At 27.7% G+C, this 18290-nt stretch overlaps 1 protein-coding gene across 1 annotated transcript in view; it reads left to right on the forward strand.

The window, feature by feature from the left end:
- Window positions 1–18290, forward strand: part of pio (piopio) — a 90295-nt gene that overhangs the window by 62729 nt on the left and 9276 nt on the right. The window contains exons 5-6 of the mRNA XM_065513182.1: window positions 1894–2095; window positions 2246–2312. Of these exons, the coding sequence (XP_065369254.1) occupies window positions 1894–2095; window positions 2246–2312 (269 nt within the window). The remainder of the gene's footprint in view (window positions 1–1893; window positions 2096–2245; window positions 2313–18290) is intronic.

Here is an 18290-nt window from a genome sequence, read left to right on the forward strand (position 1 = left end):
TTAAAAACAGGATTTTTTCTAACATTATATGTATTAAAAACATGTCAAAATTTTTATGGTAAAGGGTGCTTAATTAAGCGCTTCCTATTTTTAAATTTAAATAATGTAAAGTTTATGTGAGATATCATCGAATATTTTTATTCGTTTGAAAGGCCTATCGATGCCATTGTGGCGCTCATCCGAAATGTCCAATTTTCCATGATTCTGTCGCACAAGTCAGGCTTATTTTGGCTTTGAGGGCCGCTGTGTTTTGTGTCTTATTCGCCTAGACCTGCAATTTAAGAAAACCCCACATGAAAAAGTCTAACGGGGTCAAATCGTGAGATGACCATGCCCTCAAATCGGTCATGCATAATAACCAATGTGGCATGAGCTGTGTGGCATGGACCTATAGCGCTCGTCGTTGACGGTGATGGTCTGGCCAATCTCACAAGAAAAGGTCTAATGGAGTCAAATGCCACGATCTCGGTGGCCAGTTCACACCACCTCCACGTGAGATGACCGAGCCCTCAAATTGCTACTACAGAATGTCCAATGTGGGATGAACTGTCTGGTACGCTGCAACGTCCTGTTGAAATCACATGCCGTTGGTAATCATCGGCCTATAGTGCTTGCCATTGCCACGCCCAACGTCGTTCTCAAAAACATATTTAACCGATAATGCCGCCAGCACAAAATCCATTTTTTTCTTGCTCTTGAATACTTATAATATTTTCTCTTTAGTATTTATTGTTTAAATATTTATAAAAAAATAAAAGAGGCCGAAGAAAGTCCGTTTAACGGTAAATTTTTCATTTTATTTTATTATAGTGTCGCGTTCCGGTACCTAAATCATCGTTAGTTCTCAGCACTTCGTGGTTGTTCTAATAAAGTGGCTGAAAATATTAATTCAAATCAAAATTTAGGGAATTTAACTAAAAGGCATGTTACTACATCTAATAATTTTCAAAGTGTGTCACGTTCGCGATCGTTAGTGCATCTTTTTTAATATTTTGTTTTTTTATCACTTGGTGCTGGGATTAGATCCTAAAAGCAGCTCAAACGGTTACAAATTATGTTCCAATTCTCTGATTTTTGCATTTTGCTAGAGCCAGACGAAAACGAGTTCTATTTTTTGTCTCGTTCGGCTTATCAAAACCTATATTTTGCACCAAACATAGTTCTACAAATAGGCTATCGAAAAATGTAAATAAGAAAACAAATTGTTCACAATTCTTTATTTTTCACTACAAAGACATACGAATGTCGCGTTCAGGACAGTGGATAAGACCATAATAAAGGGACTGAAACTATTAATTCAAATTAAAATTTAGGGGATTTAATTAAAAAACAAGTTCTTACACATAATAATCACACTAAACATTTTATTTTGATTTACAAACTGTGTCACGTTTGGGATAGTAATATCATCTTTTTCACTAAAAATTATCTTTTTATCAAAATCTTAATTTTTAATAATAGAAATTAATTTTATGTTTAAACCAATTTTCAATAGAAAAATGCTAAATATAGATTTATTTTTAAACGTTTTAAACAACAGTCCCACTGTAATAGAATAATTTCGAAACACCGCATTACAAACACAAAAAATGTTATCTAGTTTTATTGTCTCATTTCCACTTATAATTATTATATTAGTTATTGGCTACTTAAACAATTGAAGCATTAGCATTGTGACAAAACAATTGCCACTTTATACATAAAATAAGATTAAAAAGAGTCAATTGTGTATAAAATTCCATTACATCAGTAAACACTTGTATTTGTCAATACGACTAGACATAACAAATATAAACAAAGAATTTTATTTACAAATGACTCATATTTATGACCGATAACAGTAATTGAACTTAATTAATTAATTGATTTGTGTTTTTTAATTAATTATTACAGAAGATCTATTTGCTGAATTGGAAGAAATTGAGAGCTCATCAACGAAACCCACCATAGAGCCAACGGTTAGAATAAAATGTTTATCGGGTTCCATGCTAATAACCATCAAGGATGCTCCAGTAAATCATGAAAATAGTCTATTTAGTGGCATGATATATCCAAAGGGTTTATCAAAGAATTCAACATGTCTAACGGAATATAGGTGAGAAGAGGTTTAATTTGTCAAAGTATTGAAGAAAATATTTTTAAAACAATAAATTGTTGCAATTCTACAAATCCGGTGAAGGTCCCCTTTTTATTAAATATTTAAGAATCATGGGCAATATTTAAATTAATATTTTTACTTTTGCAGAGATCATGACGGCCCCTTACGTTATAAACTCCCACTACGTAGTTGTAATACCATGCCTCAAGAGACGGTAAGTTTTATTTGATACATGTATCAGTTATCTATGGTCAGATTCTCGAACGTATATCTGATATATTGATACAAGATTTGACAGACATTTTATATCTACTTTTGAATATTTTTATACCCTTCGCCATGAGTGGCAAGGGTATATATAAATTTGTCATTCCGTATGTAATTTCCACATTTTTCATTTGCGACCCCACAAAGTTTTGGATTCTGGATCGTTATAGATAGCAGAGTCGATATAGCCATGTCCGTAAGTCCGTCTGTATGCTGAAATCAAATTTCCGTAGACCTCAAATCACTTACATATTTGATTCAAACATCAATATATCCGCTATATACCCGGTTCGATTGGTATTTAAAATCGAGAATATTCGGCCCACAATTGGCTGAGATATAAGGAAAAAACCAAAACAACCTCGATTTTGAACCTATTTTTGAACTACAATGGAAAACAAAACAATGGAAACTTTTCCAAATATTTCATTAGTGGCCTAAAATCTGAAATAATTTTTTAAAAATGTTTAACATTTTTGTAGTATTTTAATTTAACAAAAAACAAAGGACATAATTAATTAAATTCTAAAAATGAGAAAAAAAATTAAAAGATTTCTTTATTACGGCATTGACAAAACAATGAAAACTTAGGTATTATTTTAACAAATATGGTCTAAACTTTGCAATAAATCAATATTTTGTTGGGTATCCCTTATTTTTTATAACTGCTACACATCGACGATGCATTGAACCAATTAAAGAGTCAATGGTCTCCTTTGAAATATTCTGCCATTCCCTTATAACCGCCTCCGATAAATCTTCCTTGCTGGTGTATTTTTGGGTCCTTATTTTACGATCTACAATTTCCCATAGATTTTCTATGGGATTGAGATCTGGCGATTGGACAGGCCACTTCAAAACACATACCACATGGGATTGTATTCAGTCAGTTATAACCCTAGAGGTGTGTTTCGTTGTCGTGTTGGAATCTCTAAACTAGGGGCATATTTTCCTCAGCGTATGGATACATAACATCGTTTAATATGGTTCTGTATCCTATACCTGTCATGGTATCTTTTATATTATGAATTGGGCCCATACCTTGCCCTGAAAAACATACCCATACCATAATATTGCCACCGCCAAACTTTACAGTCTTATTTGTGTACTTTGGATCTTATAAATTTTCTCCCATCATTGCCTCTTAAATTGTATTTGGATTCGTCGGAAAAGAGGACAGTATTCCATTTCTGTATCGACCAGTTTAAATTATCCCTGGCAAATTGTAGACGAGAACGGAACAGAACAGTTCTTTTTAGAAATGAGTGTTTTTTTCACAGGACGATAGCAACCAAGACCAGCCTCATTTACCCTGCGACTAACTGTTCGGGTACTTATTTCTAATTTTAGGCTATTAACAACCTCTCGAGGAGTTATTTTTAGGAATTTCTTGAACTCTCTCGCTATAAAATTATCTTGTCTAGGAGTAGTCTTACGAGGTCTTCCACCTAAGTGTTGAGTTTTTACAGAACCGGTCTCAAGAAATTTCTTTATAATTTTTGAAACTGCTGATTTATTTATTGAATATTTGTCACAGATACTTTTTTGTTTTAAACCAGCTTTAAAATCGTTAATTATTTTATTTTTTAAGTCTTCACAAAACTAAACTTTAGCCATTTTCGTTAACTTTGAAAAAAAGCAATTATGCGAAAAACTTAGAAAAAGAAATTGGGAAAAATTACCAGAATTTAAAAATAAAATAACTGTAAACAATGCTTTTTACATCATTCTTTTAAATATTATTTTCGTTTTACACTTCTTTCTTGCAGAAGTTTGAAAGTTTCCATTGTTTTGTCAGTAGCGAAATAGTGAATATTTTTAATTTTGTTCCCTTTTTTCAGAATATAATTAATTATGTTGTTTGTTTTTCAGTTAATTTATATAAATAAAACTATACAAGTAAAATACTAAAAAACAAAAAAAATATTTTAAAAAATATTTTAAATTTTGGGCTACATATGGAATATTTGGAAAAGTTTCCATTGTTTAGTCAACCACTGTATATCTGGGTTATTACGTCATTATTATAGATGATATGGATATCTAATGATAGATATTTCAAAGGCCTTAGTAACGGCGTATATAAGGTCATAGTAAGTCGGACAATGGATCAAAATCGGGAAAAATATTTTTTAAGTCGATTTTTTTTAAAGAATTTTTTTTTTAAAAGATTACATTTTTTTTTAAATTTTAAATTTTTTTTTAAAATTTTGTATTTTGTTGTCATTAGTGTTTTTAACAGGCAAATAAACGATAAAGTTCGGCCCTTGGGGGCTATAAGTACCGACCATTGATCCAAACAATTTATCTCTCATGAATCTAGAGCAAATCATTTTAATGTTTTGAAATCTGTTATTAAATTTTTATTTCACAAACACTTTTGCTTTTAAATCCTGTCATTTGAAAGTAAAACAATAAAATCTCAATCTAAATCTTCTAAATTTAAAACTGACTATCCCATATGCATTTGAATATCGAACAAATTTCATATTCATTTTCTTAAGTCTTTTATTCTGTACCAAATATTTTCACATGTTTTGAATAGTAAACTGTGTCTTTTGTTTAAAAACTTGTTTACCGTTTAGAATATTAACAAAAACGAAAGAATATTAAATGAAATCAAAACAAAAAACCTTAAATAAATTGATATAAACTAAATGCGTCAGTCAGTATTTTGTATTTGCTAGCATGTTAACTAATTAAGTTGAGAGGTGCCATCATTAAAATGCTATTTGTTTGAGCTAGAAAAAAATCTATAAAGGCATTTGACTTCCGTTTTTTGTTTAAGATTTATAACGAAGAGAAAGTTAGAGGAAACTTGTATAGGAAATAGTTTTTTTTTGGATTTAAATTGTTCTTTTGAAAATCCAAATCTATTTAATCTAGTAATAAACACCTTGTAATTAAATTGGGTTTTCCAAGATGAGATAATGATGCTAAACATTATCGTACCATGGAAGAATCGTTTGAATCGTCATTATCTCATATGACCATTGGCTCCATACACTTTGTCCAACGTTTATACCTTCCAAAAAATAACATTTGTCGAGGTCATCAAAATTGTGAGATTTCATCGTTGAAGTCAAATCTCTTTCCGATGAGTCATTTCTTGAGGTTTAGAAACAAAAAATAGTCACTCAGGGCTAAATACGGAGAATAGGGCGGATGAGAGAGCAATTCGTAGCCTAATTCATGGATTTTTGCCACGAAAAAAGTTATTTTCCACCATTGCACAGTGGGTCAAAATCAAAATTTTTTGGAAATAAATCTGGAATTTCTAAACGGCTGGTCCGATCGGGTAAAAATTTGACATGGGCATAGACAAGGGGTATTTGAGTTTAAGTTATTAACATGAACCCTACAAATGTTTCAGCGGCGACGCTATGGAGGCTCAAAGACTTTTTTTTGTATTCCCAACCGATTTTTGAAAAGCCCTCGGTTAGGTATTGAAAAAACATGCTTGCATTTGCTATTTATTGAAAATTTTGCCATACCTTGGTCCGCTTTTTTAAAAATATAGGCCACACTTTTGGACCGAATGTACTCGAGTTTTTTTTGTTAGTTAGACAACTAAATTACCAATAATATACAAAAGATTTCAGAGCAATATCAATTATGGATCTAAAAATAAACGTTAAAGTTGGATTCGAAAAGTTGGCTTAACCCTCTAACCTGCAAAAGAGCCTCAAGGCATGCATTACAAAACAACAATTATCTCAAAAAGTAATTATAATTTTTTGACGAAATGCATTCTGACTTTTAGTTTTTGTTCTGTCAGCAGTTTTGTGAGTGATTTTATAATTTTAGCACGTGAAATGTTGTGAGATTTTTTTAAATCAAAATTTTACTAACTTTTACTTTTTTTCATTAGTTTTTCAATAAAATCGTATCATAATTATTGTTTTTTACACCTAAACCGTCAACAAAGCCCTGAGGCACTCTTCACCATTTTGAACCTGGTTCCTAAACTTAATTTGCAAATTAGTTTCTGATGGCTGTTCTGAGTTTATTGGGTCACTAAAAAAAATTATTCGACAATTTTTTTTTAGCTTTGTAAAGTTTGCGGGTTAGAGGGTTAACTCTGGTTTATTATTATAAAAACTATAACAATTTTATGTTTTTCTGTAGAGCATCTTTACGGAAAACATTTTGGTATAAAAAACATGTCCTATTTTTCGAATATGTCGCCTCTACGCCCTACGGAATTCGACCTATTTCTTATGGAAATTTCAACTTTGGGCCACATGTTCTAAAATTCCAAAGCTGGGATTAGAAAACGGAAAGCAATTTTGAAAACCTTGATGTGTTCCCTATTTATTCCCAAAGTATAAATATTAAGATATTATCCTAAATACTTCACACAAGTTCATAGAAATTATGAACATTTTACAATTATAATTCCAAGAATCTTTTACAATCCATTATATGTCTTTCAGTAGTAAAATATTTTTTATTAACACATTTATGTCTTTAAAACAAATCAATATTCTTGTAAGACAAATGCTCTACCCTTTTTTCTATTTATAACAACCGTTTTTTTTATTTAAAAAAGCGCCATAAAATTGTATTTATTTCTAATTTCCAGTTAAAGTGTGCTGGGTTTCTTATATGAGTTTTTCATTTCTGTTATTCAAATGTATTTGGTTTAATCTACATACTTTGAACAAATTTTCTTTCTCTTTTTTTATTTTATATAAAAAAAACTCTACTCAATTCTAAATTCATTAAACCAAATCTGTTTTGATATTTCACATTAATAAAATAAAACACGTAAATATGTGGCGTTGTTGGTTAGTTGGCATGAGCTTGTTAAGAATTGCAAATAATGTTGAGGAATTTTAATTTAAGAAGAAAAAAAACAAACAAAAAAATTAATTTATTTTTTTATTTAAGACGGCGAAAGTTTTGTTTGTTTTGTGGTTAAACTACTTCTCAAAGAATTTTTTTAAAATTTTGTTAAACATAAAATTTCATTTTGATTAATATTATTTATTTATATATTTCGTTTTTTTTTTTGCTGGTTTGCTTAAAGATGTTATTTGATAGTGAAAGTAATGATGTGTAGTGATGGCAGATAAATTATTTATATTATTAAAATAATTTAAAGTTTGCAAACAAGAATTTTAAATCACTTGCTATCAGGTAGTTTTAATATAATCTAAACCAAACTTTAATAAAACGCGCTAAACATGACAAGAGTATTTTGATTTTATATAAAAATTTGTATTTGATTGAAAGTCTTTTCAACAATTTTCTAATCTTAGATAAACAAAATTTTACATATTTTATAAATGATAGAAAAAAGTACCTTGTTGTAATGTCAAAAAGGTTTAGTTTAAGGTGAAAAGAGAAATTATTTTCTTGTTGTTTTTTAAGGCCTTATTCATTTAAAGCAGTGTTAAATTTTAAAGTGTTAAATAATAGTTTAATAGTAACAATTTTATTTCAAAAAACTTTGTAGTTTTTAATGAAAAAATATTTTTTTTTTTGTAAATTTCCTTGGCTTATATCTGTTGATAAGGTTAGTTTGGTATTGAAATTGGGCAATATCGGTCCACGATTTCCACTAGCCCGATACAAATGTCACCCCGGAATTATGTTTGATCTGTCATAAATATTTTGATTATGCGGCAATCCTGATAAAATGTTGCACAAATTAGTTCTAAGTATTCAGAAATTATACTGTAAAGTATAACGGAAATCGGTTAACATTCGTTCCTAGTCCACATACAAGGGCCCCTTCAGAAAATGACTTGAACATTCATAATAGTCTTCTAATTATTAATATCGTGATGCAAGTTACATATTGATGGTGGATATACAAGATTCGGAACAGACGAATGTAACTCTCTATTTTTATGGTTTCAGCTCTGTTATTTGATTTAAAATCTCTATTTTCACTAAAATTACTCTCAAACGGCAATGTGCAGTGGTATAGAAAAAAAGAGGGAAATAAATCTATAACTTCTGAACCGTTAGTCCGGTTTGAATGAAATTTCAAAGAGGAAGTGTTTTTGAGTTTTAGTTTTGAATTTAGATCTCATGGGCCCACAAGGGGCGCGGCCAGTGATCCCCAAAGTAGGACACCTCGGGTATGTTTAATTTTTAAAACTACCCTATTTCTTCGTTTGTGTTCCGATTTCCGAAAAAAATTATAATCTCCTCATCGAGCATTACAAAAAACATTGTCAATGCTATCATTTATCTCTTATAGCTTAGCAGATATTTACATTTGAAAATTAAATTTTCAACATTTTTACCTACCCTACTCCAGTTTTTTAATAACTGGGGGTGCAAATATTTACCGATTTTCTCTATTTTTCTTTTATTGGTCTAACAACAAATGTATATGTAAAATACAAATTTTTTTAAAAATCATGACTGATTACAAAGTTATATGCATTTGAATTTCAGAAATTTAAATTTTTCGATTGTTTTTTTTTGGAAAAAAATTACGTTTTTTCTTTTTAAGTTATCTAAAAAAAATATTAAGAAGATTTAAAAGGAATTTAAACTTTTTGAAAAGCTAACTTTACAACAATATATTTGAAATGAAAAAAAAAATTAAATTGTTGATAACAAGGGGACCTGTTTCATCAAAAAAACTTTTCTTAATGTAAAATTAAAATTTAGGGCAAAAATTCTCAAATCTCATAGTCGATACCCATTTTAGATGGCCTAATATGCTGTTAATTATTTTGTAGAGGGTACCTATAAACCCGCCCCTGCACATTGGCCGAAATACGTAATCTAGCGGAGCTTTAGTGAAATTTTAAAATTCAGAATTCGGCAAACTATTTTTTTTTTGAAAATATAAACCTCAACGGATTTTTTTCTGTTTTCTTTTTTGTTTTGTTCCTTATATTCGCACAGCTGTAAGCGTTCAAACTTAGCACATGTTTCAGCAAGTGCAGTAATTACTTTTTTGCTTTTTTCAAGAGCAATTTTGTTGACAGCAAAAAATTAAATATTTAATTTTTTAATAAGATTTGCGATTACATTTTAATTAAAAAGGAATGTATTAAACAAATATAATTAGTTTGTGATCTGTGATTGTCTGTTTTAGTGCTTAACAGTGGAAAATGAAAATGTCCTTTGTGAAAAGATTTTTAGTTATGAAATCCAATTTTGTGTAAAATAAAAGTAGGATGGATTCGACCGGATTCGGTTAACTGTTTACATAGTTTGTTTAAATTTTGTTGTTATCTATGTCAAGTTCAAATATTGGTTGCAAGTTTTTGCTAAGTTTTTTAATTAAAATGGCAGAATGTAAACGCACCCTTTTTTTAATATGGCTTCATACAAAAGTCTAGAAATTTGGTCCATACATTTTTTGAAACAAAGATCGCATGCTAAATTTCAATAAAATTCACTCGGCGGGTAAGATTTTGACGATTTTTCACTTTTCATGACTTGGTATCTCCGGAACCATTTGGTCCAGTAATCCAAAAGTTTGTATTTGTCTTAACCATGTAAAATACAATTTTTATAACGAATTTCGTCAAGATTGGAGAGGGTCATGTCAAAAATGTATATTTTATTGCTTTTTTATATATGGAAGTACCCATATACTTAAAAAACGAAACAAATTTTAAAATTTTATGAATTGATTATATTTAAATATATATAAATTAAAAAAAAAAAAAAATCATTCACAATTTTTTATGTTTTTAAAGTTATTAACAAATCGCCGCTAGATTGGGTATTTCGGCCACTGGTATGGATATTATAGTCAAAAACCTAAAAAAATCCTATTGTTGGGATTTTTTTGGGAATTGCGGGGTTTGTGATAACAAATTTCAAAATTTGTTTTTATTTATCCATTTTTAATAGAAAAATCTATATAACTGTAAAATTTAATTAAAAAATATTCATAATTAAAAATTTTAATTTCAATTTGAAAAATGTTTATCTTCGCAAAAACTCATTAAATAGCTTTTTTGTTATACATATTTTTCAAAAAAGTATTCCATGAACTATTTAATTGTCAAATGGAAAAAGGGAACACATTAGGGTTTCTAAAGCTGTTTTCCGTTTTCTGATCCCAGCTTTGTAATTTTAGAACAAAGTTGAAATTTTGATGAAAAAATAGGTTAAAATCCGAAGGGGGTTGGGACGACATTTTCGAAAAATAGGACATGTTCTCCGTAAAGATGCATTACAGAAAAACATAAAATTGTTATATATTCTTAAAGAAAGTTTTTTTTTTTTATAAAAAAAGAGTTATTAACCTTTTTGCCCAAAAAACAAAAAACAAAAATTTTACTATTTTTTTTAATTTTTAAATTGAAAATCGTATACTTTTAGATCCATAATTGATATTGCTCTAAAATCTTTTGTATATTAATGGTAATTTAGTTGTCTAACTAACAAACAAATTCGAGTCCATTCGGTTCAAAAGTACGCCCTATTTTTTTAAAAAAGCAGACCAAGGCATGACAAAATTTTAAAATTTAAATTTTTAAATACCTATAACCCGGCAATTATAAGAGATAAATAACACGTTTTTACAAGACCTAGCCGTGCCCTTTCCAAAAATATAAAAATCTTCGAAATCGGATGGGAAACAAAAAAAAATTGTACATGTCGAAGGTACCCAACTTTGAGCGCCCATAGCACTGACTCTGGAGCATTTGTAGGGCTCATTTAAATAAATTAAATTCAAATATTATTTGGCCACGCTCATGTCAAATTTCATGCCGATCGGACCAGCCCTTTAGAAATGCCAGATTTATTTCAAAAAATTTTTATTCTTCCCCAATGTGCACTGTTATTTTCATTCAAAATAATGATTTTTTACTGAATATTCGGTTTCGTTTAAAAAAACGGATTTCTATCAATTCAATGAATGTTATTTTGTTAAATTTACTAATCAAAATACTTAAGAAACAAATTGACAGGTGTTAATGTGAAACAATTAGCTAACTAACTATTTAGATTAAATCTGGATAGAAAAAACTTTCAAATAACATTTTACCTTTTTCTTTTAATAAAAAGAAAAAAATAAAATTCTTTAAGTTAAGTCTCAATATTATAAATAACTTAAAGTGTAGGCGTTTGTTGTTTTGATATTTTTGTTCAATGAATGAAATCAGGCCTTCATCAATTTTAAATGTAAGTTGACCATTTTTGGAATATTCACGGTCAAACTCTAACAAAAACACAACTCAGAATAAACAACAATTAAACAGTAAAAAATATACATTTATACTTACGATTACGAGTTCATATATTTAAAAACAGGTGCAATGAACGTTTAAGTTAGAGGAAAAAGTGTTAATAAATTTATTAACACGTTTAGTTATTTTTCATTCATTTTAAAATATTGTTTAATAAATGGAAGAAGTTATATTTTGTGGAGATTTTTGGCTATTAAAATGTTACATTATGTCTGTGTGACTAACAAAATGATGTCATATGTTTAAAATTCTTAAGTGATTTTTGTTTGTTTGTTTCTTTACCTTAACTTTGACTTTGAACTTTATTTTATTTTTAAATTTATTTTTTACATAATGACTTTGTAAAAATTCTTAATGTTTTTTTTGTTTATTTTCTATATTCGTGTTTAACTTTATTGTGCATTTGAGATTATCATGAACTTTATATGAAGTTACATTGTTACGTGTATTTAACTTATAATTAGTGTTTAATTAAGAAAAATAAAACAACATCAACATCTCACCTTTTAACAGCCAAAACACTATCATGTATAATTATACTTGATCGTACGATGATCGTCACTGATCTACCCATAGTCTGACTAGTCTTTGAAGTCAAGTTATCTTTGCAAATAAAATAGAAAAAAATAAAAAAATTGTATAGATGTTTGGTAATTAAAATCTAATTATATAAAATGAATCTGGCAGTCAAGTTTATGTGGATTCCTCAAAAACCATGAACTTACATGACTTTGCCGGCATAAACAAAAATCAAGTATAAAATAAATATAATAAAACAAATTAATTTATGCAAAAACCAAAAAAACAAACAAAGTTAGAGATCATGATAATTGATGGTTTTAACAATAGGAGGAGTTTTTTTTATCAGTATTAATATAAAGTGTTTTGTAATTAAATTAGATAATAAACCTCTGTATACGATTATTTATAGTTACATTATTTTGTTTAAATACTTAAAAGAAATGCACTCAACTTTACATAATTTCTCAGACATTTTCTTTTAATAACGGCCTGAATTCAGTTTATATTTTGTGTTTTCATATAAAGAAAACAGGGCTCTTTTTCAGATTCATAAAAAGTCAGGATTTAAATAAATTTTTAAACATGTAATTTACTCGGCTGAGTTGTTTTCGTGTTGATTTACAGTTGTTCAGCTTCGTAGTCGGATTAAGGATCAGTGGGGGTGGCCCCTCAAAGTCTCACATTTTTTAAAAAATTCCCAAAAATCCATTTATGATCCGAATGAGCTGACATTTTGAATATAAATAGTCCTTGAGAAGATCTACAAAAAATACGCTTACAAGTGTAGGTTGTCTCTATTAGTTGAAAAGATATTCAGGTTTATTGATTTACTTTTTTTTAATTTTGCTCGATCTTTTTATGGTTTTTTAGATATGGCGGGCCTACGGAGGGTCGAAATTTATTTTTAAGATATCAGCTATTTTGGCGATAAAATTATAAATAAAATAAAAACAACTTGCTAACAGTTATCTCTTCCCTATAAAAAATTATACGCATCCAAAGTTGGAACTTGTAAAAAGGACCGCATTTTTTAAGTTTTTCTCCAAAAAAGCCCATTTAGTTTTTCTTTTGTAGAAAAAAAATTTCTTCGGGACTATATATAATTTGTATATGATCCGGAAAGATAATTTAATGCAAAAGCATGTAAAGAACAAGTTGGCTCACTTAAACGGACATACCACTCCCCAGTCCTATCCAAACTTGGCCAATTTAAATAAAAAATTTCGGTTGGAGTAAAAATTTCTAAAAAGGCAAAGCACCGATCCACGAAGAAGATCTATATTTGTATAACTCCATATGTTTTTTAAATACGTACTTAGTATTTTTACTATCACATGGTAAATAACGCCACAGTAGGCACTTTTCTAAAAAAACTCAGTTTTTGAACACATTTTCCCCGTTTTAAGAATTTCGGTATTTGAAAATAAAAATTTTGAAAAATTCTAATGCCATTGATTTAAAGACATTTTAATCTATATTGGTTCCAAATTTTGTTATGTTATCTTTAATTGTTAAAATTTTACATTAATTCAAATTTTATATTTTTATTCGTGGAAAATCACCATATGAATTTTTTTTTGGTTTTTAAGGTAAATGAAGTCCCAAAATTTAAAAAAATTATTTAATTTTACTAAAATATTAATCCTCAAGTCATAGTGTTTTCAACAATATCAAATACTTATATTAAAAGACTTTATTTACTCCTCAGAAGTTCCACAAACCTGCCCCATTTGACAAGTTTGTACGTTTTTTCATATAATGAGTGCAAAATCTGTTACGCAAAAATTTCTGTTAAGTCAGTATGTGTTTGAATTCAAAATTTACATTTGATATGTTAATAACATTTTGCGGGAGTTTTTTCCCTTTTCCCATTTTTAACATTGAATTTGAATAGGAAAAATGGGAAAATGGAAAAAACTCCCGCGGATTTTTTATTCATGATTGAGCTGATTATATTCAGAATTAATGAAAATTTTCAAATATTTATTAAAATAATAGGTAATTTAAATGAAGTATAACTTAATATATTATGTTTAGTGCATAATTAATGGGGATTTTAAACTATTTATTAAGAGAACATGGGCAATTCGAAAAAAGAATTGCCATCAAAGTTGATAAGGCTGAGAAATAAACTTCAATTTCCCCGTTCCGAAAAAGTATCAAAACTTTGGTATTTTACTATTAATTAAAGTATGTTTATATTGAGAATAAATCAGGATTTTAAAATATCTATTAAAATAATGGGAATTTTAAACAAAATTTCAAAATGAATTGCCGTCAAAGTTAAAAAAAATGGGGAATTTCATTTTCAATTTCCCTGCTCAAAAAAGTACCACAATTTTGGAACTTAACAAATAATTTAAGTGAAGAATATTTTAATTTATTTAAAATAAATTAAAATTTCTGAATATTTATTCAAATAACAATCATTTCACAACAATATTTTGAAATAAAGTGCCTACAAAGTTAAAAAAAAATTTCTCTGGTCAAAAAAAGTACCACATTTTTGGCAAATGTATTGAAATTTCAATTATTTTGAAGCACATTGTTATTTTCTTAAAATTGTCTATGGCTTAACTCAATATTACAATATTGGTTGATTAGCACATTTGTTTAAGTGTATAACAACACAAATATCTGGCGTTTAAGCCACTTCAATCTACTAAATAGTTTGTAACACTTTTGATTTCATGTGGAAAATGTTTCAAATACTTAAATCGTTGCCTTATTAAAACTCTAAGCTCTAAATACCATTTAATAACAAAAAAATAAATAGCAAAATATCAATAATAATAGCAACAATCATTTAAAGCAAATAATTAAGGTGTTTAGACAACCAGTATAAACATGACTTTTATAAATTATTTTTCTAATGGCTACAATGTGGTGGATATAATGATGTTGATGTGTTTGACAGCTGATGCAGCAATATGATGAAATAACTCTATTTAGTCATTGCTAACTAATCATTAAAATTACAATATGTTATGAAAAAACAACCTTTAAAACTGAATATTTAGCAAAATAACAATATGTAAATATGAAAATAAATAAAATTAACAAGAATGTTGTGTTAAGTTGAAATTTTATTTATTTATTTTCAGTCATCCTTCAACTGCCTTTAGTATTTGCTTATTATTATTCAATATAAATATTTTTTTTTCTCAGTTAAGAACTTATCATCTTCATTTTGTTTATTTAACTACAGACCACACATATTTATGATGTTATTTTTAGTGTCATTATTATTTATTATGTAGACATCTGTAAATCTTAATTTTTTTCGTTTTTTTAAGAAAAGTAAAGTTAAGATGAAGTCATTTTGCTTGTCTGTCTGTCTGTTTTAAACATCCTGTCCTTTGTTCTGTACAATCATTAAATAAAATTATATTTTTTTCTTGTCAAGTTTTAAAATTGTTTATTTAGTTGTTTTATGTTTGGTGCCGGGCTTTAACATATAATAAATATGTGAAGGTTTAGTTAATATTTATTTTGTTTTTTAGTAAATATTTCTTTCTATTAAAATGGGTTTTCTTAGGATGAGCTCATGTTTATTTATATTCTTCAACACATATTTATTTGTGTTTTTCTTATTATTTTTTTATTTAATGCAAATTGGGAAAAACTAATTGCGGTTTTAAATTGTGTGTTAATGTCATTGTAAATAATAAATACTAAAGACATAAATTTATAATTATTCATATTTTTGTTTTATTAAAAGGTTTTCAAAACAAAATTATGAATAAGGAAAACATATATCGATAGCTTAGAAAGCAAACGTGCTAAGTCCACTTTTTATGAAAATTGAGATTTTCATTCCAAATTTTAGAATAAGTAAAATCCATAGATTTTTATGATCGATATCTCATTTTGTTCCTATTACATGTGGTTTTGCGATAAAGCAAAAACATCTGAAATTTTTTCCGTTTTCGATTTTTCATGATTTTTTAAAAACAAAAAGATTTCCTATTTTTACGTAAAAAATATATTTTTTGCTTCAATTTGTTGATATAACTATATATTATAACTATAATATGTGTGAAAATTTGTACATATGGGGGGGGGGAGTTTGTTTTGAAAATGTTTTCAAAATAAATTTCATGTATATCAAACAAAAAACTAAAATTTTGTGAAAATGAGCGAATTCACTTAATTGTGAATAAATTCGAAAATAATCCATACATTTTTATGATCAATATCTCATTTTATTCCTATTACACGTGGCTTTGCGATAAAGTAATAAATGTGAAACATTTTTGCCGTTTTCGATTTTTCATGATTTTTTTAAAACAAAAAAAAAATTTATTTTCATGTAAAAAATATATTTTTTGCTCCAATTTGTTATTATAACTCCGAAACTACGGAAACTACTAAGTCGATTGAAACGCAATATATATGTGAAAATTTTTACATACTATGGGGAAAATAATTTCAAAATTCAATCAATCGAAAGAAGAACTTTAACTACTCAATTTTATGTATATCACACAAAAAACTAAAATTTTGTGAAAATGAGCGAATTCACTTAATTGTGAATAAATTCGAAAATAATCAATCGATTTTTATGCTCAATATCTCATTTTATTCCTATTACATTTGGCTTTGCGATAAAGTAATAAATCTTAAAAATTTTTGCCATTTTCGATTTTTCATGATTTTTTTTTAAAACAAAAAAAATTGTTATTTTAACGTAAAAAATATATTTTTTTGCTTCAATTTGTTACTATAACTCCGAAACTACTAAGTCGATTGAAACACAATATATAAGTACAATTTTGTACATAGCATGGAGAAAATTTGTTTAAAATTCAATCAATCGAAAGACGAACATTAACTAATCAATTTTATGTATATCAAACAAAAAAGTTAAATTTTGTGAAAATGAGCGAATTCACTTAATTGTGAATAAATTCGAAAGGAATCCATACATTTTTATGATCAATATCACATTTTGTTCCTATTACATGTGGCTTTGCGATAAAGCAATAAATCTGAACAATTTCTGATGTTTTTGATTTTTCATGATTTTTTTTTAACAAAAAAATTTGCTATTTTCACGTAAAAAATATATTTTTTGCATCAATTTGTTATTATAATTGTGAATAAATTCGAAAGGAATCCATAAATTTTTATGACCAATATCTCATTTTGTTCCTACTACATGTGGCTTTGCGATAAAGTACTAAAACTGAACAGTTTTTGCCGTTTTCGATTTTTCATGATTTTTTTAAAACAAAAAAATTTCAATTTGAGCAGATTGAAACGCAATATAAAAAGTGATTAAAACTTATGTAAATTTAAACTTTTCTATGTTTATTTTAATAATATCGGACTAATTCTTTTTGAGTTATCATAAATTATGTGGAGAAACTTCTAAAAAAATTCAAAATTTTCCAAAAAAATTTAAAATTTGGACCATATTTGTACTACTGGAACCAAAATACATCAAAATTGTATAGTGGTTTAAAAAGCCTCTAAAATTAGGACCCTTTTGCTTCACCAAATACAGAGCATTACCTTAGCGTCATGGATATTTGGTGTTGTGTCGATTCGGCTGGTTGGCCGGGCTTAACCTACAATCTCTTACGTTTCGGGTTATTCTAATGGATCCATTTTTCATCACAAGTAAGATTTTTGCAAATGTGGTTTTTTGTTTTCAACATTTTCGAAGCAAAAAAAAACTTTGTTCTTTACACTATAATGTTCAATAGTTACATATATCGAATCACAAAATTTTTTATTTTTTCATATTTTTTTTATGTCAAAATTTCAAATAATCAAAGAAATTCGTTTGAAAATTATAAAATTCGTTTAATAAAGTCGAAAGCGAAATTAATTTCGTTACTGTGGTGACGCACAGTGACTGACGCCCGTAGAACAAGTGAGATTGCAAAAATCAAAATTTCATGTGCCCCTAAAAAATATTGAATATACCCCTTTTACAGTAAATTGTCCAACGATTTAAAAAATGTTATTCTTATTACAATCAGATTTTTGGTTCAGAAGATATAGCCCTTCAAAATTTAAAAAAAAAACAGAAAATTGTTAGGTAATTTGGTCCGCTTTCAGATACAATATATCGAAAACTATGTAACTGATCGTCATTATTTTTGATTCTTTTGATAGATATATTTATTAAGAAAAGAATAAACAAAAATTCGATAAATCGATATTTACCAACTATTAATTTTTTCAATATTTTTCAACTTTGAAGGAAAATAAAA

The sequence above is a fragment of the Calliphora vicina genome, chromosome 5 (genome assembly GCF_958450345.1).
Source record: "Calliphora vicina chromosome 5, idCalVici1.1, whole genome shotgun sequence".
Classification (NCBI taxonomy): domain Eukaryota; kingdom Metazoa; phylum Arthropoda; class Insecta; order Diptera; family Calliphoridae; genus Calliphora; species Calliphora vicina.